At 33.9% G+C, this 24,314-nt stretch overlaps 1 protein-coding gene across 1 annotated transcript in view; it reads left to right on the top strand.

The window, feature by feature from the left end:
- Positions 1-24,314, top strand: part of DPP10 (dipeptidyl peptidase like 10) — a 646,469-nt gene that overhangs the window by 462,169 nt on the left and 159,986 nt on the right. Inside the window, exon 6 of the mRNA XM_042994282.1 lies at positions 24,260-24,312. Coding sequence (XP_042850216.1) covers positions 24,260-24,312 — 53 coding nt within the window. The remainder of the gene's footprint in view (positions 1-24,259; positions 24,313-24,314) is intronic.

Below are 24,314 nucleotides of genomic sequence, written 5' to 3'. Positions count from 1 at the left end.
GATACTTTGGAAATGATATGAATGTACTAATTATTTGATACTGATAACATTTTTTAATTGAAAAACTCTTTAGTCCAAGTATATAATAAATGAAATACAAAAATATACTGGAAAAATGCAAAGTGCAATAGCCAAAAGTGATATAAAATGTCAATTACTGATTACAAATTGTTGGTTCTTCAGCAGGGAAGGTTGTGACCTCTGTTTAATCTCCGTACAGATCCGGATTGAAGTCCTCAATCTTATTATTCTCACCATTAGCTGTTATATATTTAGACTACATAACTAATGTTACTACTTAATCTGCATCTTTCAGTTGTGTTATTCTCCCTGCTATCACACTAAGAAAAATGATGAAAATAAAATCAGGGCTGGGAGAGATTTGTCTGCTGGAAAAGGGAATGCTTAATTGCATGAAGGGTGACAAAGGAGAAACAGTTGGTGTTCTTACTGCAACCCAATGTCTCCTGTGCTAATCTTCGTACTTGTTGTTTCTCCCTTATCCCAAAAACAGGTTGATGATGCAGGACCATGGAGGCCAAAGCAGTGCTGATTGATACTTTCAGAGCTGTGTCATAGTCCTTTTATACTAATCCTAAAACCGCTTCAACCCAATGGCTAAGTCTGTGTTGTCCACACTTATCAGCATGTGGCCTTTTGAATTTAAATTAATACTAAATAAAATTACATGTTCAGCTCCTCCATTGCACTAGCCACTTTTCAAGTACTCTTTTGCCACCTGTGGTCTGTGGCACAGAGCAGGTTGAACATTTCTGTCACTGCAGAAAGTCCAGTTGACCATGTGGGCCTATGCACTTACTTTGAAATTAATTTTCATTTTGAATTTACAGTTCCCTGGAATCTTGCTTTAAATATTCCAATGGCATAATAAAATCCCATTCCCATATTGATTGTGTTCTTCCCATTTAGTAGCTGACACTAGATAATTAGGGAATGAAAGGCAGCAAAGCAGCATTTTGGCCTTTAACCCTTTTGACAAAGATATACTTCCTTTTAGCACAACTTGTTTGCTACAGTAGACTACTGTACTTCATCGAATCTGACATATCATCACTTAAAAGATGCACCATTATTTTGTGTTCCAGTAAGCTTGGCATTCTATTTGTTTCAGAGTCCTCAATTTCAGAGGCGTTAAAATGTGAAAACAGTGCACAACTTAGACTTCTTGAAATATGATGAAAATCTAAATCTTCACTTATAATATCTTGCAACATAGAGTAAAACAGTTTAAATACAGAAAACCATTCTTGGTAGTGTCTTAATAGATTGAGAATTTTCTTAAAATAGCCCTCTATTCCTTTCTTCATCTATACCTGGCTTTATCTCAGATAGCAAATAACTCCTCTATTTTTTTTTGGGTGGGGGGGTTGTTTTATTAAGATATAATTTAGGGGCTCCTGGATGGCTTAGTTAGTTAAGTGTCTGAGTCTTTATTTCAGCTCAGGTCATGATCTCTGGCATGAAATCAAGCTCCGTGCTGATCATGGAGACTGCTTAAGAGTCTCTCTCTCCCTCTCTCTTTCCTTCCCCCACTCGTGTGTACACAGGCTCACATGCTCACTTTCTCTCTCTCAAAAAATAAAAATATTACTCTTGAAACCAACACTATACTGTATATTAACTAACTTGAATTTAAGTAAATAAATAAGTAAACAAAATCTTTGAAGATGTAATTTAAATGCATGAAAATAAGCCCTTTTTAGTGTTCAGGTCTACAAGTTTTAATAACTCCATGTAGTCATGGCACCTACAGTCAAGACACAGAATGGTGCCATCACACCAAAAAATTACCCCATGTTACATGGTACTTAGCTCCTCTCTCTATTTTTTATTTTTGTAAAATTTATTTATTTATTTTGAGAGAGGGAGAGACAGTGTGGGTGGGGGGAGGGGCAGAGAGAGAGACCGACAGACAGGTAATTCCAAACGGGTTTCATGCTGCCAGGACAGAGCACAACACGGGGCTTGAACTCATGAAACTGCAAGATCATGACCTGAGTGAAACGAAGAGTCAGACACTTAACCAACTGAGCCACCCCGGCACCCCCTTAACTCTTCTCTTTAATCTCAGCTCATGGCAAGTATTGGTTTGTTTGCTGTCTATAGTTTCATGTTTTCTAAAATGTCATATAAATGGAAATCATGTACCTTTTAAATCTAATTTCTGTTTTTCTCTTACTTATGAGTGAGGTCCATGCATATTGCTGTGTGCATCAGTAATTTGTTTCTTTATATTCTTAAATTATATTTGTTTGAATTGATATACCACAAGCTATTCATCTATTTCTCTAGTTGAAGGACATTTAGGTAGTTACAAGTTGATGATCATCTAAAAATAAAATATAAACCTTTGGACACAGGATTTTTTTATGAACATAGATTTACATTTCTCTGAGAAATACCTAAGAACAGGGATGGCTGAATCTTATGGTAAACATAAATCTAACTTTATAAGGAACTGGGAACTTATTTTCTAAAGTACCATTTGGTAATACCATCAAAAATGTTTGAAACTTCCATTTGCTCCATATAATCACAATTTTGTATCATCAGCATTATCCTTATTTTGACATTCTAATAAGTGTATAGTGGTATTTGAATTTTCCTAATAACTGATCATCTTGAAAATTTTTTCATTGCTTAATTTCTATCTATGTATATTCTTTAGATAAGTTTTCAAATCTCCCACCCCTTCTTTTTTTATTTATTTTATTTATTTTTTTGGTTGGAAGAGTTAGTTTTATTATTTAAATAGGTGAGGGTGAGGGTGAAGGTGAAGGTTCTTTGTTTATTTTGGAACCAGGCCCTTTATCATATAGGATTTCAAATACTTTTTCCCAATCTGTGGTTAACTATATCATTTTGATATAAATGATATGTTTGAAAATCAGACATTCTTAGTTTTGATGAAATCCACTTTAATTTTTGTCATTTATGCACTATGTCTTTGGCTTTCTAGCTAAGAAATTTTGCCTAGTCAAATATCACAAAGATTTTCTCCAGTATTGTTTCCTTGTGGAACTTTTAGGTTTTACATTGAGGTCTAGGATTCATTATTAGTTAATTTTAACATATGATAAAAATATGGATAAATGTTTATTGTTTTATACATAAATATCCAATTATTCTAGCACTATTTGTTGAAAAGTCTGATTATTCCTTCTCCATTAAACCATTGAATTGCCATGGAATCTTTGTTTGAAATTCACTATGTGTATGTATGTGTGTGTATATACACACACACACACACATGCACATGTGTATATATATGTATATGTACATGTGTATAAATATATGTACATGTACATGTATGTGTGTGTACATACACACACACGCATACACATTTCTAGACTCCTTCTTATTCTGTGATTGGGCCCCTCATTTCTTTAATATCATATTGTGTTGAATACTGTACCTTTATAAGAAATCTTAAAATCAGACTGTGTGTGTCCTCCAACTTTGTTCTTACAAATTGTTTTGACTTTTGTAAGTTCTGTTTTGGTTTGGTTTGTTCATAACTCATATACATTTTATAATTATTTTGTGTATATATTTTGCTGGAGTTTTATTTGAAATTGTGTTAGAGCTATAGATCAGTTTTGGGAGAATTGACATCTCAAGTACATAGAGTGTTCTAATCCATGAATACCATATATGACAGCATACTTACGTTGTCTAATCAGTGTTTAGTAGTTTTAAGTATATAAATTTTGCATATTTGTTTAGATTTATATTTAAGTATTTCATAATTTTGACACTATTATAAATGGTACTGCTTTTTCAAATCAATTCCCAGTTATTTATTGCCAGCATATAACTTTTTGACATTTTTCTATATCAACATGTTATCCTTTAACATTGCTAATTTATTAACATTGTTTCATTTATCAGTTCTAGAAACTTATTATAGATTCTTTGGATTTTTTACATAGACAATTATGTCAGTTAAGAATAGACACAGTTTTATTTATATTTCCTGTCCAATAAGTATATATGTTATTTCATTTTCTAGTTAGGAATTCCAATATGATGTTCAACAAGAATGGGGAGAATGGATTCCTTGCCTTGCTTCCAAGGGTAGATAAGCGTTTAATATTTCATCATAAAGAATGACATTAGCTGTATGTTTTGGTAATACTATATATCACATTGAGGATATTTGCTTCTAATTATAGTTGTTCAAAAATTTTAATCATGAATGGATATTAAATGTCAAGTGATTTTTCTGCATCAATTACAATATAATGTGATGGGGGTGTTGAATGTGAAATATAATACTTGATTTTCAAATAATAAAGCAGTCTTGCATCTGGAATAAATTCTATTTGGTCATTATATATATATATTTTTTCATTAGAATTTTATTTTGAGGCTTTCTGTGCCTATGCTCATCAAGCATATTGGACAGTTGTATCTATTTTAATGCCTTTATCTCATTTTCATATTAAATAATGCTGGCCTCATAAAATTAGTTGGGGAGTATTCTGTTCTCTCCTGTATTCTGGTAATGTGTGTGTTGTATTGGTATTTGTCCTACTTTAAAGGCTTAATAGAGTTCACCCATGAAGCCATTGTGACTTGCAGTTTTCTTTGTTTCAAAATTACATTAGCTATTAATTTAATTTCTTTAATATATCTAGTACTCTTTAGGTAACCTATATCATTTTAAGATTTTGTAGTTTTATGTTTCAAGAAATTTGTCCATTTCACTTATCAAATTTATAGATACAGAAGTGTACTAACTGCCCCCTTATATCTTTCTAATGGTTTGGTGATACTCTTATGTACATTGTTTCTGGTTTTGTTTTCCCTTTTTTTTTCTTTTGTTAGTCTTATTATAGGATTGTCAACATTAACGATCTTTGAAAAGAACATGTTTTTGCTTTCAGTGATTTTATTATTCGTCCTCATTTTCTTTTTTTTTTTTTTAATTTTTTTTTTTTTAACGTTTATTTATTTTTGAGACAGAGAGAGACAAAGCATGAACAGGGGAGGGTCAGAGAGAGGTAGACACAGAATCTGAAACAGGCTCCAGGCTCCGAGCTGTCAGCACAGAGCCTGACGCGGGGCTCGAACTCACGGACCGCGAGATCATGACCTGAGCCGAAGTCGGCCGCCCAACCGACTGAGCCACCCAGGCGCCCCTCGTCCTCATTTTCATTGATTTTTTTTCTTGTCCTTGAGTATGGTAGTATTTAGTAGGATGGTATTACAAATCAATGCAGTTTTGTTGTTGAGTTGGCTATCTCTTATCCAACCTCAGAATAAATTAGTTTAATTTCTTTCTTCCTAACAAATACATTTCAGCGAGTTAATATCATGTGGAACATGTCTAATTAGGAATAATATAGGCTAAGAAGGAATTTTGTAAGGAACATTTTCTATCTCTTCATTCAACTCCAAGTATCATAGTCTTGAATGGAGTTGTTAATTAGGAGTTTAAGGAGTCTAGATATTTCTTTTTTAAAGATTTTATTTTTAAATATCTCTACATCCAGTATGGGGCTCAAACTCACAACCCCAAGATCAAGAGTCATAGGCTCTACCGACTGATCCAGCCAGGTTCTCCAAGAGTCTATATATTTCTAAGGCTAAATGATTACACATAATTGTGCAATTAAAACCCAGTGTAGTTCAGGATGACTACATTAATTGACATTGTATAAAAAAAACTCTACATAATATAATTATTTAAAGCACTTTTAAAATTTTTTTAATGTTTATTTATTTATTTTTTTTAATTTTTTTTTTTTAATGTTTACTTATTTTTGAGACAGAGAGAGACAGAGCATGAACGGGGGAGGGGCAGAGAGAGAGGGAGACACAGAATCGGAAGCATGCTCCAGGCTCTGAGCCATCAGCCCAGAGCCCGACGCGGGGCTCGAACTCATGGACCGTGAGATCGTGACCTGAGCTGAAGTCGGACGCTCAACCGACCGAGCCACCCAGGCGCCCCAATGTTTATTTATTTTTGAGAGAGAGAGAGAGAGAGAGAGAGAGAGAGCATGAGCAGGGGAGGGGCAGAGAAAGAGGGAGACACAGAATCTAAAGCAGGCTCTAGGCTACAAGCTGTCAGCACAGAGCCCAACATGGGGCTCAAACCCACGAACCATGGGATCATGTTGGGGAGTATTCTGTTCTCTCCTGAGCCGAAGATGGACACTCAACCAACTGAGCCACCCAGGCTCCCCTCCAGCATGTTATTCCTAATAACCATAGAAACAATGTTAATGACATCTAATGACATCTAATGTTTATTGGGCCCTGAAGTATCCCAAGGACTTCACAATATCTCATTTTATATACGCAGTAAACCTATGAGATAGTCCCATGATCATCCTTTTTTCCAGATATGGAACTGAAACTGTCCCCTGTTCAGAATATAGTCAATGGAATTTAAATGTAATGGGTTGCTGAGACTAAATCCCTGTAGCACATCAAGTGCCTTAACCAGGTCATTGACAAAGCTGTATTTCTTCTGTCCGGTCTTTGTTATCTACTTATTATTCAGTGTCTTCTCTATTTCCCTGAATCCCCATCCTGTTTTCTTCTAATCCAAGTCAGAACCATGATACTGTTAGCTCAACTGTGGGTTCTTATTTCTATTTCAGAAAGTTCAAAGCCTCAATTAGGAATAATTCTTTTAAATTAAAGAAAATACAGCATCTTCTACAATGGTCTTTTAAAAAAAGATGGTTTCCCTATATAATTGAGTGTGTAATACCAGATTAGTGTCTATTACTCTGAGCCTAGCTTCTCTCTTTGAATGGGCCAGGAATGATATTTGATACCTGGGTACTTCTGGATTCTGACCATGATACAGCATTGAGAAGAGATTTTAAAACCTTGTACTTTTGCTGAAAAGAATAACTTCCTTGTTGCAGTCTAAACTGAAAAGGATGATTAATTTTACATTAGGGAAGAACATTGACTTTGAAGCCCTTTTCTCATATTCTGTAATGAAACTTCTTTAGCCCCCGATGGTTCTGTCCAATTACTTTCTGCCCAAATGAAGAGAATTTTGATAGAGCAGAAGAACATTTCCCAAACCTGCCTGACAATAAGGTGACATGAGGCACCCACCAAAATACAGATTTCAGTGTCTCATCTCAGGTGATCTCCTAGAAATCATATTTTCATAAAGTGCTTCTAATCAATTTTATGATTCAGAAAATTTGAAGAACATACATACAGAATACAATTTTTTAGAAAGAGGAGGGTCAGGATAATTTGGAGTCATAAAACATTAATCAGTCAAAGTGTAACACGAGGCTTTTGGAATGAAGCAGAAATGGGCACAAAAGTGAAGAAAACAGATCTATGTACTTCAGTTTTAAAATTATTTTCCCTGGATCTTCTGATTTTTGTATAAGTCATATATACTAACCCCCCTTTGCAAGTAGTTACAAGTTTGTGGCATTTAGCTTCCTAAGGGAGAAAAAAATCTGTTCTTGAACCTCAGGTTCTGATTCCTCGTCTACGTGATGGTTTCTGGATGATCTCTGGCATTTTCTTCTTTTTTTTTAAATTTTTTTAAATGTTTATTTCTGAGACAGAGAGAGACAGAGCATGAACGGGGGAGGGTCAGAGAGAGAGGGAGACACAGAATCCGAAGCAGGCTCCAGGCTCTGAGCTGTCAGAACAGAGCCCAACACAGGGCTCAAATCCACGAACCATGAGATCATGACCTGAGCCAAAGTCGGACACTTAACCGACTGAGCCACCCAGGCGCCCCTCTGGCATTTTCAATATTCAGTTGGTTTGGCTGAGCTTCAGGGCTGAAGATTTGGCCCCTTCTGGAAGACACCCCTGTTTGGGGCAATAATCGGGATGGCATGGATCACATGCCAGGCCAGTTGAATATACATGCAGCATGTGAGATTGAAAGTCAATTTGTTATGTATTTGAGTTTCATGCCACCGGGAACCTTACAAGTATAGATGTCAGGGGGATTTTATGTTGAAAGTAGTGGAGTATTATCTTTGCTACGAGAGAAAACAACTTTCTTCAGATATTAATATCACCATTAGAATAATTCCTCTGTAAAGTTCTGTCCTGAGTTCTCTTTCCTTTTGGGGGAAAAAAAAAAGTATTTTTTTTTCATCAGGTTAGTATTCAGGTCATTTTTCATAAGCAGCATATAAAAGACCACATTAATCTTTATCAGTGCCTGCCTGTATTTTTATCACAAGGTCAGTTATTCTGAAATACTTCCAGCCCACAACTCTTTCCCTTAATAAGAATCCCTCTTTATTAACCCCCCCAGTAACCACCCATCCTTTAAAAGAAAGGCATTGATTTTCTTCAAAGATGTTATCATCTCCAGGAAACTAAGGCAAGCAAAGTTGTGTCACTTGTCCAAGTTTTCACAGTAACTGTCGAGCCATACACACAATCCACACAAACACTTTAATACCCAGCAATCTTCACTCCTACCATGAAGACAGATAAATATGAGGATGAAAGATATTAAATAAAAACAGGAACAAATGAATGATGCTTATGACCGATATATTGGTGTTTTAAGAAATGACTCAGTTTTTTTTTAAAGTGATGAACAAAAACATTTCCATTTACAATATTGAATCCTCTTAGTTTGACTAGAATTTAATCAGAAGATTAAGACTTGCACTTGAATAATCAAGATTTAGAATATATAATGTCACTAAAAAAGATGAAAATGAACTAATCTTCTCAGGTGTGAAAGTATATTTTAAGGTTGTATTATAGTGATTCTAGTCAGGTAAAGGCAAAGAAATAAATAAGGTGAAAATCATCCAGAAAAAGTCAAGCATATATAAGATGTAGGAATATTTTAATAAAGAAAAAATACTAAACTGATTATATTGGGCAACTCCTTGCTTATTTGGGGAATACAAAAAAATACACAAAAAACAAAAGACAAAAAACTGGAGTTATACTTCACACTTTTAAGAAAAAATGTTTTTAAGTGCATTGAAGAGATCATGGATCTTATCTTTTAATGTTTTTTTTTTAATTTTATAAATTTTTAAAACATTTTAAGACTTTTTCAAAGCTTTTACATTTTTAATGAACTGTAATCTCGAATAAGATTTGGAGAATAAATATAATTTTTTTTCACTTTTAATTTTTTTAGTGGAAATATAGTTGACACTTGGTTACATTAGTTTAAGCATGTTTTACATAGTGATTTGACAAGTTTGTACAAGAGATCATGGATGTTAAAATTACCATAAAAAATACTTGTGCAAAGTGTGTAATATTGAGTTAGTAAAGCTTCTCTTGACCTACTACTAGTTTCTAAAATAGGAAATGACTCTTAGAAATAATCACATAAAGATTTTAAATTTGGGGTGCATGGGTGCCTCAGATGGTTAAACGTCCGACTTCAGCTTAGGTCATGATCTCACAGTCTGTGGGTTTGAGCCCCGTGTCAGGCTCTGTGCTGACAGCTCACAGCCTAGAGCCTGCTTGGGATTCTATGTCTCCCTCTTTCTCGGCCCCACCCTGCCACCTTGCACACACACACTCTCTCTCTTAAAAATAAACATTAAAAAAAAAAAAGATTTAAAATGTTTCTGTAGAACACACACACAGTTGAAAAGACAAGCAATTGTGTAAAATATTTGTTTCAGTCATGAAAACAAAATTATGATTTACAATGTAATAAGAGCTTTTAGAAATCAATGAGAAAAAAAGAAACATGAATAACCCCATAGAAAATACACTGATAGACACAAATGAAGAAATATAAAATATTAAGAGCTATGACAAGATATTCAAACCAAATCAAAGTCAAATTGCAACTCTAAATAATTATGTTTGTGTTTGTTTTTGTCTTTCAAAGAACCCAAATCAGCACAACAGGTAGCATTATTTTATTGTGGCATTAAGCGCACACATACACACACACACATACACACACACACACACACACACACACCCCACACGTATAGCACATAGCAGTATAAATTGTTTTCAGTCTTTGTAGAATTTGACTAGTTAATATGAAACAAAATATAAAACATGAATATCTTCTGATCTAAAAGTTTGCTCCTGGGAATATATCCTAAGGATATACATGAATGGGCAATGAACATAATCTCAGCATTTTGTATAATATGTGAAAAATCTGATCATCAGAGCTATTAATATGTAAATACTTCTGTAAATTATCATACATTCTTGAAAATGATATTTATTATTATTTTTTCCAATATTTAAAAATTATTCAATGCAGAGGACTATTGTCTATGGAAGTATAGTGTGAAAAGTGACAAATACAAAATTTATACAACTACAATTTTTTTCCTGCTTAATAGTAAGACATATTGAATTACAGCTGACATAAAATATTCTATCAGTTTGGGTGTATATGATAGTGATTTAATATTTTATATATTATGAAATGTTCCCCATGATAACTTGAGTTATCATCTGTCACCATATAAAGTTACTATAAAATTATTGATGATATTCCCTATCTGTATATCCACATGACTTATTTATTTTATAACTGGAAGTTTGTACTTGTTAATCCCATTCACTTTTTGTGCCTGCACCCACATCCCTACTGCCACCGGTAACCAACAAGTTGTTTCCTATATCTGTGAGTCTCTTTCTGTTTTGTTTCATTCATTTGTTTTGATTTTTAGATTACATATAATAAGTGAAATCATACAGTATCTGTTTGACTTATTTCACTTAGCATAACACCCTCTAAGTCCTTCCGTGTTGTCACAACGGCTATATTTCATTCTTTCATAATGGATGTGTAATATTTATATGTAATGTATATAATAAAATAGATGAAGATATCTATCTATCACATCATCTTTATCCATTCATGTATCTACGGACATTTAGTTTGCTTCCATATCTTAGATATTGTAAATAATGCTACAATGATCATAGGCGTGCATATTTCTCTTCAAATTGGTATTTTAATTTTCCTCAAATACCCAGTACTGGGATTGCCAGATTGTATGGTAGTCCTATTTTAAAATTTTTGAGGAACCTCCATGCTGTTTTCCATGGTAGTTGCACCAGTTTACATTCCCGCCTACAGTATACAAGGGTTTTTTCTCCACACCCTCACCAACACTTGTTATTTTTTGTCCTTTGGATAATAATCAATCTGACAGGTGTGAGGTGTTGTCTCCTTGTGGTTTTGAATTGCATTTCCCATTTGATAAGTGATGTTAAGCCTTTTTTCATGTGCCTATTGGCCATGTATATGTCTTCTGTGGAAAAAAAAAATGTCTATTTAAGTCCTTTTCCCATTTTTAATTTTTTGTATTAAATTGTGTAGCATCTTTTTTTCTATTTTGGATATTAACCCCTTATTGAATGTATGATTTATAAATATCTTCTCCCATTCAGTAGATTGCCTTTTCATGTTGTTGGTGGTTTTCTTCACTGTACAAAAGCTTTAGTTTTATGTAATCCCATTTGTTTATTTTAGATTTTGTTGCCCTTGCCTGAGGAGACTGCCCCCCCCCCAAAAAAAAAACTGCTAAGATGATGTTAAAAAGTTTATTACCTGTGTTGTCTTAAAGGAGTTTTATGGTTTCAGGTCCTACATTCAAGTCTTTAATCCATTTTGAATTTGTTTTCATAAATGGTATGAGACAGTTGTCTAGTTTCATTCTTTTCCATGTAGCTGTTCAGTTATCCCCACACCCTTTGTTGAAGAGACTGACTTTTCCATTTTATATTCTTACCTCCTTTGCAATTGCCATAGATTAATAGACCCTAAAGCTGTGGGTTTATTTATGGTCTCTTTATTCTATTCTCCTGATCTCTGTGTCTGTTTTTGTGCAGATTGTTTTAATTACTACTACAGCTTTGTAGTATAGCTTGAAATCAGGTGCATGATACTTCCAGCTTTGTTTTACTTTTTCCAGATTCCTTTGGGTATTCAGGGTCTTTTGTGGTTCCAAACAAATTTTAGGATTCTTTTTCTAGTTCTGTAAAAAAAATGCCATTGGTGTTTAAATGGGGATTACATTAAATTTGTAGATTGGTTTGGGGGGTATCAACATTTTAACAATATTAATTCTTTCAATTCCTGAGTGCAGTATATTTTCCCATTCATTTGTGTCATCTTCAGTTTCCTTCATCAGTGTCTTAGTTTTCAAAGTACAGGTCTTTTACTCCATGGTTAAAGTTATCCTTAGGGATTTTATTCTTTTTTGATACAATTGTAAATGGGATTATTGTCTTAATGTCTCTTTCTGATAGCTCATTATTCACATATAGAAATGCAACCCATTTCTGTATGTTAATTTTATATCTTGAAACTTTACTGAATTCATTGATGTGTTCTAGTAAGTTTTTGGTGGAGTCTTTAAGGTTTTCTATATAGTTTCATGTCATCTACAAATAGCAACAGTTTTACTTCTTCCTTTACAGTTTAGATGTCTTTTATTTGTTTTCATTGCCTAATTGCTGTGACTAGGACTTCCAGTACTATGTTGAATAAAAGTGCCAAGAGTGGGCCTCTTGTTACCGATCTTCAAGAGAAAGCTTTCAACTTCTTAACACCGAATATGATGTTTGTCATGACCTTGTTGTCATATGTGGCCTTTGTTATGCTGAGGTATGTTCCTTCCATACCCCCTGTGTTGAGAGTTTTTATCATAAATAGATGTTAGGGGTGCCTGGGTGGCTCAGTCAGTCGAATGTCTGCTTCTTGATTTCAGCTCAGGTCATGATTCCAGGTTTGTGGGATCTAGCCCTCTGTTGGACTCTGTTCTGAGCATGAAGCCTACTTGAGATTCTCTCTCTCTTTTCCTCTTCCCCTCTCATCTGCCTGCATGCTTGCTTGCTCTCTCTCTCTCTAAATAAAATAAAATAAAATAAAATAAAATAAAATAAAATAAAATTAAAATAAAATGAGGTTAAATTTTGTCAAATGATTTTTCTGAATCAGTAGAGATGATCATATGATTTTTCTCTTTTCTGTTGTTAATGTAGTGTATCATGTTGAGTGATTTGTGAATGGTGAACAATCCCACATCCCTGGAATAAATCTTGATAGTGCTGTCTGATACTATTAACATATTGTATTAAGTTTGCCAATATTTTTAGAAGATTTCTGCATCTATGTTCAAAAGAAATATTCGCTTCTAATTTAATTTCCTTTCCTTTTTTTGTTGTTGTTTTGTTTGTTTTGTTTTTCATAGTGTCTTTGGTTTTGGTATCAGGGTATTGCTTGTCTGGTAAAATGAGTTTGGAAGCATTCCTTCCTCTTCAATTTTTTGGAATAATTTGAGAATAATAGGCATTAACACTTTAAATGTTTGGTGGAATTCACCTATAAGGCCATATGGTCCTGAACCTCTGTTTGTTGGGAGTTTTTAAAATTATTGATTTAATTTCATTACTAGTTCAGATTTCTATCTATTCAGATTTCCTATTTCTTCATGGTTCAGTTTTAGAAGATTTTGTACTTCTAGTAACATCCATTTCTTCTAGTTATTTTTTTAATGTGTTTGCATATAATTGTTCTTAGTATTCTCTTTTTGATCGTTTGTACTTCTGTGGTATCAGTTGTAACTTCTCTTTTATTCCAGGTTCTATTAATTTGAGCACTCCTCCTTTTTTGCTTGATGAGTCTGGCTAGAGGTTTATTGATTTTATCTTTTGAAAGAAGCAGCGTTTAGTTTCACTGATCTTTTCTATTGATTCTAGTCTCTATTTCATTTATTTCTGCTCTTATCTTTGACCATTTCTTTCCTTCTACTAATGTTGGGCTTCATTTTTTTCTTTATTTTTCTTTTTTCAATTCCCTTACATATAAAATTAGATTTAATTGAGATTTTTCTTATTTTTTGAGGTAAGCCTATATCACAATGAACTTCCCTCTTGGGGCTACTTTTGCTTCATCCCAAAGATTTTAGAATATCGTGGTTCCATTTTCATTGCTCCCAAGGTAATTTTTAATTTCTTGAGTTCTCTGTTGAGCCATTTGTTTGTTTTGCCTCCATGTGTCTGGGGTTTTTGCAGTTTTCTTCTTGTAATTGATTTCTAGTTTTATAACATTTTGTTAGAAAATATGCTTGATATGATTTTAATGTGCTTAAATTTATAAGTATCTGTTTTATGGCCTAACTGGTGACCTATTATGAATAATATTACATGTGCATTGAAAAGAATATGTATTCAGTAGTTAGATGAAATGTTTTTATATATATATATATATATATATATATATATATATTTATGTATATATATACACACATATATTATATATATTACATGTATAGTATGTAATATATAATATTATATATAATATATACACAGACACACATATGTATATATTAAGTCCACCTGGTGTACTCTGTCTTTTAAGGTCAATGTTTCCATATTGACTTTCTGTCTGGATGATCTATCTATTGATATAAGTGGGATATTAAAGTTCCCTACCATACTGTGTTATTGCCAATTTCTTTCTTTATGTCTGTTAATATTTGCTTTATATATTTAGGTGCTTCTATTTTGGGTGCATAAATATTTATGGGTTATGTCCTCTTCTTAGCATTATCATTATGTAATATACTTCTTTGTCCTAGTTACATTCCTTGTTTTAAAGTCTATTTTGTCTGGTATGAGTATTGCTAATCCAACTATTTTTCTTTCCATTTTCACAGAATATTCTTTATCACCCCTTCACCTTCTGTCTGTGTATATCTTTAGGTCTGTGTTGAAGGCAGTGTATATAACTGGATCTTGTTTTTAGTTTGTTTGTTCAAAGTATAATATACAGTGTTAGTTTCAGGTGTACAATATAATGATTCAACAATTATATTACTCATTGCTCATCACAATAAGAGTACTCTTAATCTTCTACTTCAACTCTGTCCCTTCTGGAAGTCACTTGTTTGTTTTCTCTATTTAAGAGTATTTTTTTGTGTCTCTTTCCATTTATTTTCCTTGTTTATTTCTTAAATTTCACATATGAGTGAAATCATATGTATTTATCTTTCTTTGTCTGACTTGTTTCACTTAGCATTATACCCTCTAGGTCAACTCATGTTATTGCCAATGGCTACATCTCCTTCATTTTATGATTAATATGCCATTGTCTGTTTATACTACATGTTTTTTAACCAATTAATTATGGACACTTGGGTTGCTTCTATATCTTGCCTATTATAAATAACGCTGCCTTAAACATAAGGGTGCATGTATCTTTTCAAATTAGTGTTATTGTTTTCTTTGGATAAATACCCAGTAGTGGAATTACTAGATCATATGGTAATTCTACTTTTAATTTTTTGAAAAACCTCCATACTTTTATTAAAATGGCTGGGTCTTGTTTTGTTATTGTTTCTGTTTGTTTATTGCATTTATTCAGTCACTCTACACGTTTTGATTGGAGCATTTATCCCATTTACATTTAAAGTAATTATTGATAAGTATGTACTTACAGATATTTTCTAATTTTTTTTCTGGTTGTTTTTGTAGTTCTCTGTTCCTTTCTTTTCTTGGTCTTTATGATTTGATGACTGTCTTTTGTGTTACGTTTGGGTTTTTTTCTCTTTATTTTTTGTACATTTATTGTAGATTTTTGGTTTGTGGTTACTATGAGGTTCATACATATTGACTTATATATAGTGTAGATTATTTTAAGCTGATTGTCACGTAAGTTCAAATGCCCTATATTTTTACTACTCCGACCCTATTTTTAGTAACATCATGTTTTACATCTTTTTACTTTGTGTATTCTTTAACTACTAATTGTTGTTACAGGTGATTTCACAATTTTTGTCTTTTAACATTCATACTAAATATTTAAGTGGCCAACCCACATCCTTTTTAATATATTTGCCTTTACCAGTGAGATTTTTTCTTTCATATGCTTTCCTATTTCTAGTTATGGTTTTTATTTTTTAATTAAAGAAGACCCTTTAACAAGTCTTATAATGTTAGTTTAGTGGTGATAAACCAGTGCTTCACTTGGAAACTGTTTATCTCTCTTTCAATTCCAAATAATAACCTTGGCAGATACAGTATTCTGGTTAGGTTTTTTGTTTTTTGTTTTTATTTTTATTTTTCCTTTTAGCACTTTAATTATATCCTGTCACTCCTTTCTGGCCTGCAAAGTTTCTGCTGAAAAATCAGCTTGTAGCCTGCCAGTATATCCCTTATATGTGATAATTTGTTTTGTTTTTCTCTTGCTGACTTTTATATTCTGTTTACCTTTAGCTGTTGCCATTTTAATTATATTATATCATGATGTATATCTCTTTGGGTTCATCTTCTTTGATACTCTCTATCCTTCTTAGACCTGGATGTCTGTTTCCTTCTCTAGGTTAGGGAATTTTTCAGCCATTATTACTTCAAATTAGTCTTCTGCCCTTTCTCTCTTCCCTTTCTGGGATCCCTATAATGTGAATGCTATTGCTTTTGATGTTGTCTCTGAGATCCTTAAATTATTCTTAATTTTTTAAAAATTCTTTTTGTTTTTCTTTTTGCTGTTCTGTTTGCATGACACTCTTCTGTCTCCCGGAACATTGATCCATTCTTCTGTTGTGGATTTCCATAGTGTATTTTTCATTTCAGTTACTGTATTCCGTAACTGTGGTTAGTTCTTATATTTTTGTCATTGTTTTTGTTGTTGTTGTTGAAGTGCACACTGTGTTCTTCCATTCTTCTCCCACTTTTGTTAAGCATCATTATGGCCATTACTTTGAAGTCTTTATCAGGTAAATTACTAGTCTCTGTTTCATTAGTGTAAGTGTGTTTTCCCCACTGTTTTTTTTTTTTTTTTTTCTTGTTCTTTTATTTGGAACCTATTTCTCTGTCTCCTCATTGTGGATTTTTATGTTAGACAAACATAAAAACATTATGAGTTAGATGGAATAGCTGCCTCTACCGGTCTTGAAGGAGTGGCCTTGTGTCAGAGTATTATTTTTGTAAACTGTGTATGCCTGGTGGCTTTGACAAGCCAACTGGGGCTGAAGTGGGCACAAGTTGCGGGAGATCCCAAAATGTGCATTACTGGGCTGTCTTGGTGGGATGGCTGGAATTGGTGAGGGCTAGGAACTCAAGGTGCACTGGGGCAGCCCTAGCAGTCCAGTTAGAGTATCTGGACCCTACTCCCATCTGTGCTATCAAGGTGAAGAGAGAACATAAAAAATGGTGCTCATTAGCACCTCTGACTCCAGAGAGAATTCCAGTAGTTCCCTGCCTGTGTCAGTTACTCTAGGGTTAGTAAATGGATTTTTTTATCTCTAAGGCTGTAGTTGTCCTTTAAATTGCTAGGTTTTTGTTTTCATTTTGTTGTTGTTTGTTTGTTTTTGCTGCGCCTCAGGGCAGGGGAGACCCTTCAGTGGTATCTCCTTACTGTAGGTTTCACATCAGTGTAGGGTTCCTGTCATTACTGTGTCTCTGTCTCTTCTACCCTTCTCTATATGGTCTCTTCAGTGTTTGCTGTGTGGAAGCTGTTCAATCAGCCTCCAGTTCTTTTGAAGAAATTACTCTACATATAGGTGTAGATTTGGTGTCTCTTTGGGAGGAGGTGAATTAAGAGTCTTCCTATGCCACCATGTTGGACACTCTGGTCATAAGACTTTTATTCAAGATATTAAAAAGTTGCCAATTGAAATTGGTTTGAGTTTTTCTGGCTCTATTCTCTTGGCATAACCTCATGGAATAACTAAATAATTCCCATACAGTTTTTCCTCTAAATTTTATATCAAAACAGTTGGATATATCTTGCTTGCTGTATTTTCCTGATGCGCAGATTAAATATTTCAAATAAATTTCTCACGAAAACATAAACTACATTTTAATTCAATTTAAATGAAGAGAGAACTTTTTCACCAAAGTTTCTGGGGAAAGAATGGACCACTTCCTAAGTTACATACTTGGTTCAGTCACTGGGAACCTGCAAAATATTTGTATGTGGAAACATTGATTTTCATTCTTGACTTTCTAGTTCTAACACTACATAGGAATAAGGTTGAGTTTGTCTCTCACTCTGTCCTCTTACAATGTATTTATTTCTGCATTGACATGCTAGAGAGAAAACTAGTTTATACATGGTTAGATGATGTATAAATTTATTTCAGCACAAACTGAAAACCTACTGTACCAGTGTCAGTAATTAACCTTTACATGCTATTCAGGTTATCAAACCAGACATTTTCAGTGATTGGACATTCGAAATAGTTTAATGCCAATTGGTGTGAAAGTAGCTTATTTGCATTAATTAATGCAGAAAGGTCTGGTACATGAAAATATTTTTATTATAAAGAGTGGCATTGTCAATGAGGTTGGTACTTTAATCAGAGGTATATTATGGTGAAATTTCCATGTCAAATAATTAAGAAACTTTGATTATGGAGTATCATTGAAATGAAATTTTGTATTATAGACCTCTCATGAACTGAATTCTAAGATCAATTTGAAGGGGTTTGTCTGTGATGATCAGTTAATTTATCTAACATGGAATATATCAGAGATTGGTTTATTCTACTTATTCAAAGATCTCCTATTGTATAATACATTATATTCATCTTGTGCTGGCTATTGATAATGTTCAGCCCAGTTGGATTATATTCTGAGCACAGCAGTCCTACCTGGAATTGAGAAATGATGCCCAGGTAATTTTTGGTGTCACCTGCTTTTTAGACTTGAATCATCAACTATCCTTTTTCTTAAGTAAAATTAATGTATTATATGGAAACATGTTTACCTAATACAATCTCCTATTAGGTTTCTACTTACACACTATGCTGAAAGTATCACATTTCAATTCAGAGTGACTATACTATTTAGTTCAGAATGAATACATGATGAATACTAAAATAGCCAGAATAATATCCTATTTTTTTTTCCAAATGGGAACCCAACTAGACCCAATTAGGGCAAGGAGAAATATAAATATTACTTTTACTATGTATCTTCTGTGGCGATGGCTTTGTGATGCCTACAAGCTAACTAACAGAATGACTAAATTCGTCTTCTGGCAGATAGTGTTTTTTTTTAGTAGTAGTAGTAAGTTTATTTTTATTTGTTTTATATAGGTTTGGGCATAAATAGAGATGAAGTCAAGCAACACCTAAACGTTATCTTTTTCACCAACATTTATATTTAGTTTCACCATCTCGAGTATGTTCCTGTGCTTACCACTTATTGTAATGGTGAAGTAATTAAAGAATACTACATAATTCATGTTTGTGGTAACACATTAAAACAGTCCTTGCCTGTTTGGAATCAGTAAGATTTAGACTGCAATCTTGGTTTTACTAACTGTATATCTTGGTGAATAATATCTAAAAGTTTATGATGAACATTAAGTGAGGAAACAAATGAAAGTAGATTAAAATACTGAAAAATATTAATATACCCTTAATCCCTCCGATGTTTATTTTCTCTTTCAACCAATACTTGATCAGCATTCACAAAGCTTTTTTCATATAATGTTTTAGGAAAATTTCTGTAGAGCTGCAGCTTAAAATTTTATGAATTGTTTTTACTATATTCGAGTATTCTGATAGCTTAGTTCTTCACTGAATAATAAAGATAAAATTTTTTCCAGCAAAAGAGTCACTACTTACTCATCTTAAAAGGGATTCCATCATCCTAGAACAAGCTTGACATCATCATACCACTTACTTCCAAGAGAAACAAGTGCCCTTTTACCTATATTGTTTTTTCTCTCCCTGGCATTTATTTGTAAATGCTATTAACTCAGAGACTTGCTTCCTCACATTGTAGTTTCCCTAACTGCTTGAGTCCATGGCAAATCCATAATCCTATTTTAAATATTCTCCAGGCCGTGAAAATGCATGCTCTTTATACCAATTCGGCAGTTTAACTGCAGTGCAGAAAAAGCTTTGGCACCCTGAGATATAAACCTCTGGTTTAATCGTAAATTACTGGAGTGCCCTGTTCTTGTTTCCTGTAAGCGTAACTCTCCTTGACACGAATCCCCATAGATGTGTTAGGTAATAACTGATATTCCAAGGAAAAAAAAAATGTGAAAAACAGCTAAAGGAGAAGGGGATTTACATTTTTAATCTGATCTATTAGATCATCTTTCTAAAATGAAATCTCTCTTCACTATGGTAATCACAATTAATTCATGCCTACTCCTGTCAATAAATCTTTGCATGATGGCTTAATAGGTCTTTCAGAAATGAATCTTTTGCAAAGCTGGAGCCGTGCTTCCTGTCCCAGCTCCCTGAAAGAGAATGTGCAGAGAGATTAAGTCACAATAATCAGACAGATGTGAGCTCAAATTGTGGCTCTGTCTCCTACTTAAACTTTCAGTGCTTCACTTATCGTGAGAATTGTGAATGATAGTATATATTTCTTACGGTGTACTTAAATGTTAATATATTTAAAGCACTCAGCTGAGTCCAGTGTATAGTATATGCTCAGTTCAAAAATTGTTCTTGTTAACAGTTACAATCTTGAAACCAATAAGATTAATTGATTCTTGGAAAGCCTATAGGTATATTATCTGCAATTCCTAATTTAACCATGACCTGCAACAGAGTGCTCTATACTAATGTAATGCTTCTCAACCTTGTCACCCTGACTGGATCAAGAGCTCCTTGGGGACAGGAATTACATTTATTATGGCCTTTGCATTTGGCAAGGAACTGAACTTACGAGCTTGCACATAGTTAGTATTCAATAAATGTTTATAAATCGACAGATAAAATAGAGTAAAATAAAAATGATCAATTGATATTCTTTTGTATTTTATCCTATTTTTAAATAATCTTTATTATTATTATTGTTTAAGTGTTTATTTATTTTTGAGAGCGAGAGAGAGCAAGGGAGGGGAACAGAGACAGGAAAAGAGAGAATCCCAAGCAGGTTCTGTGCAATAAGCGCAGAGCCCAACAAGTAGCTCGACCCCATGAACTATGAGATCATGACCTAAGCTGAAATCAGGAGTCAGAAACTGAACTGATTGAGCCACCCAGGTGACCCACAATCTTTTTTTTTTTTTTTTTTAATGGTACTAAGTGCAGGGCTTGTGTCAAAGAAGTTGCTTAAAACATGTTTGATAAACGAATGGAGGTAGCTAGCTTTCATTTCCAGAACATGAATGCCACCATTCTGGATAACTTTTGTGTTTTTCTTGCGTCCAAGTTCTGGCAAGTCTTAAATATGCTTATTTTTTGTTTCTTTCTTCCAGTAATATAGCCTGCTATGTCTATATTACCAATACTGTTGATCTTTATTATTTGTGGATTCCAGATTTCCAAATTTAGTTGTTTTCTAAAATTTACTTATAACCTCAAGATCAATACTCTGTGTTTCTTAGGCATTTCCAGACACATGCAGAGCTGCAAAACATTTGGGCTGCCTGATACATACTTGCCGAGCTGAGATCAAACAGGATGATACTCTGCCTTCTTGTTTCAGCTATCATACCGTGAATTAGTGTCCTTTTCATAGTCCTTTTAGTGCACTGCTTTTCACAGTTATTTTGTGTTGATGCGTTTGCTGTTTAAAATACCCCCCAAGCACAGTGCTGAAGTGCTCTCTAGTGTTGTGGCTAGGTACAAGAGGCTGTGATATGCTTTACAAAGAAAGCACACGTGTCAGATAAACTTTATTCAGGCATGAGTTGTAATGCTGCTGGCCAGGAGTTCAGAGTTAATGAATCAACAGTATTAAATATTAAATAGTGTCTTTCGAAAGAAATACACATGAAACAATGTTATGTACTGATTGGTTGATAGAAATGTTGTGACCAGAGACTCATAGGAAACTAGCTGTGTATTTCTTCTAGGAGGCGATGGTTCTATATTTGCTAATTCAGTGTTTGCGATGACTTACAGCACAAAACTACAGCAAATAAGGAGAACCAATTATCCTACCCTTAGCAATGAACACTTAGTAATCAACCTCTTCTTGAGGTTCCAAATTAATGTAGAAAAATAGGGATGAGACTGGATTGCAGGATCTTATGAAGCTTTCTGTTCCACCCAAAATCTTTGGCATCATGAGATTTAATAATTGGACATCGCAAGGCTAGTTTCCAGAAGTAAGCTTTGATCAAGTTGTTACATAGTATTTCTTAAATTTGCCCCACTCCCACTACCTTTGCCATAACCCTTCACACTCTCTAACAGGCAGTGGAACATCATTTGCAGAGATGCGATGAATATGTGATTTCGGGCTGTGAAATATCTTTCTCCCCAAGGATCTCATCAGACGTTCACTTTGGCTCTCATTATGCAGCAGCCAATCATTACAGGAAAAAGACTGTTCCTAACCTTCGTGACTCGATCTTTATCCTCTCATCCTGCAATAAAACCTACATAGCTAATGTAGAAGAGGAATTTGGGATAAAAGGAAATGAGGAAATGATAAAAACAATAGACATCCTATCCACGGAGTAGGAGGGAGAAGGAGAGAGAAAGATTGGGAGAGAGAGAGAGAGAAATGCAGATTAACACAGTGTTAGACCAGTGCACCTTAATAAAGATGTTCAGTAAAGCTAAATCAAATTCTCTTTGAAAAATCCCCCTTTTGAAATCTCTGCAGCACTATGCAAACAAATGTATGAAACTTCTACCTCTAACCCTGTTCAAGATCCTTCCTACTTTATACTTATTATATTCTATTGTGGGCATCGAGTACTATTTTAATTATGGAAAGTTATAAAACAGGAAGTGTTTGAGATCTGCTGGAAGTATACACACACACACACACACACACACACTCCAAAGACAAGTGGACTCAGAGGAAAGCCCTAAACTAGGAATAAATGGTTAGTTTCTAGTTATCTGTAGACGGCAGACTACTGGCTTTGTGAGACACCTGTAAAAGAGGTGAAACCCCGCAATTGGTTACTTCAGCTTGCTGTGAGTCTGAAGACAAGTTAAGGTTAATTTTATTGTGGACTTCCACTTCAACGCATGAACTATGGGGGAAAATGTTGTACTGGGCTAAGAACTATGAAGCAAAAAGTGGGTTTATATATCCCCCTTTCCAAAGTACATCATTTGGAGGACATCATTTGGAAACCTTTCGATTCATGCATTGAGAAGAGTCAGCAAAGTCTGTAATAAGAATTACAGAAAGAGAGCAAAATTCAGTGGTTATATCTGGTTTTGTCTTGGTTGTTTTGGCCTCCTTTGACTAAAACACTAATGCCCAGGAACTCTTTCTCTCAAGATGCCTGTGAACCTAGAATTCAGCTAGAGTGTGTTGGCTAATTAACAGGCAGGATGAAGAGACGAACTCCTTTTACCCATAACGTCATTGACACATTTGTCTGCTTGGAAGACAAAGTGCTCACTTGGCAGTTTGCTTTGGCAACAGAACTTTCTGAGATGGGGAAAAAATGTTTATAGAGGTGGTCACATTTCTTATCTTTTTGTCAGCTCTCGTAGTAAATTCAAGGTTTAAAATTTGTAGTCAAATATGGAATTTTATAGCATAAAGTGTGAATGCCAAAATAGCAACCAGGAAAAGTTATTTTTGCTTCTGCAACTCTACAGCAAAGGCAATCTTAGATTTAATAGTTATTTTAAAAGGAATGGGAGAATAAAGCTTCATTATAAAACACAATACTATAATAAATGGTGGAAGAATTGTGATTTTAATGCAAATAGACAATGCTAGTATTGTCTTACCAAAATATGTGGCCAATCATGTTTAATTGAAGCTATTATTGCAAAAGGAAGAAATAGCAATTTGACTTCTAGGGAGTTTTAATTGACAATATTATAATATTTGTGCAGTGTACATCCAGTACTGGTATAAAAGAGGCTTTTATAATTATGTGCTGAAAAAAGAAAGTAACAATATAAGTTTTCCCTGAAGATGTCCTAGCAGGGGGTAAAAAAGAAAAAGTTCAGGATATACAGCAGGAATGTGTCTAATGTGATTGAAGCAGAGGCTAGGTAAAGGGAAGTAGTGGATGGTAAAGCTGGAAAAGTGTGTAGAAACCAAAGTACCAAAAGCCTTGAACATCATTGAAGCTTGAACTTTATTTTATAGGCAATGAGGAATCATTCGGTATTTTAAACAAGACAGCAATATAATCACAATTATATTAAGTATGGACTAGGTTGAATAAGGCGTTGGAAGGACAGTCAGAGGAGTCATGAGGCTTCTGGAGTAAGGCTCAGAACTGGAACAGTTCACATTTGATTTCTCTCTAAAATCAATTCTTGGACTTCCCGGATTTTATTAAGAACATATCTGCACCTTAAGATAGAGCTTTTATTGCAACCTAGGGTCCATAACTCTTTTTTTCTTTTAATTTCAGATTTTTCATTATTCCTATACTGCTTCATATGTGATTTACAACATACACACAAGGT

This window comes from Panthera tigris, chromosome C1 (genome assembly GCF_018350195.1).
Source record: "Panthera tigris isolate Pti1 chromosome C1, P.tigris_Pti1_mat1.1, whole genome shotgun sequence".
Taxonomy (NCBI): Eukaryota; Metazoa; Chordata; class Mammalia; order Carnivora; family Felidae; genus Panthera; species Panthera tigris.
This window is presented reverse-complemented; position numbering and strand designations above follow the sequence as displayed.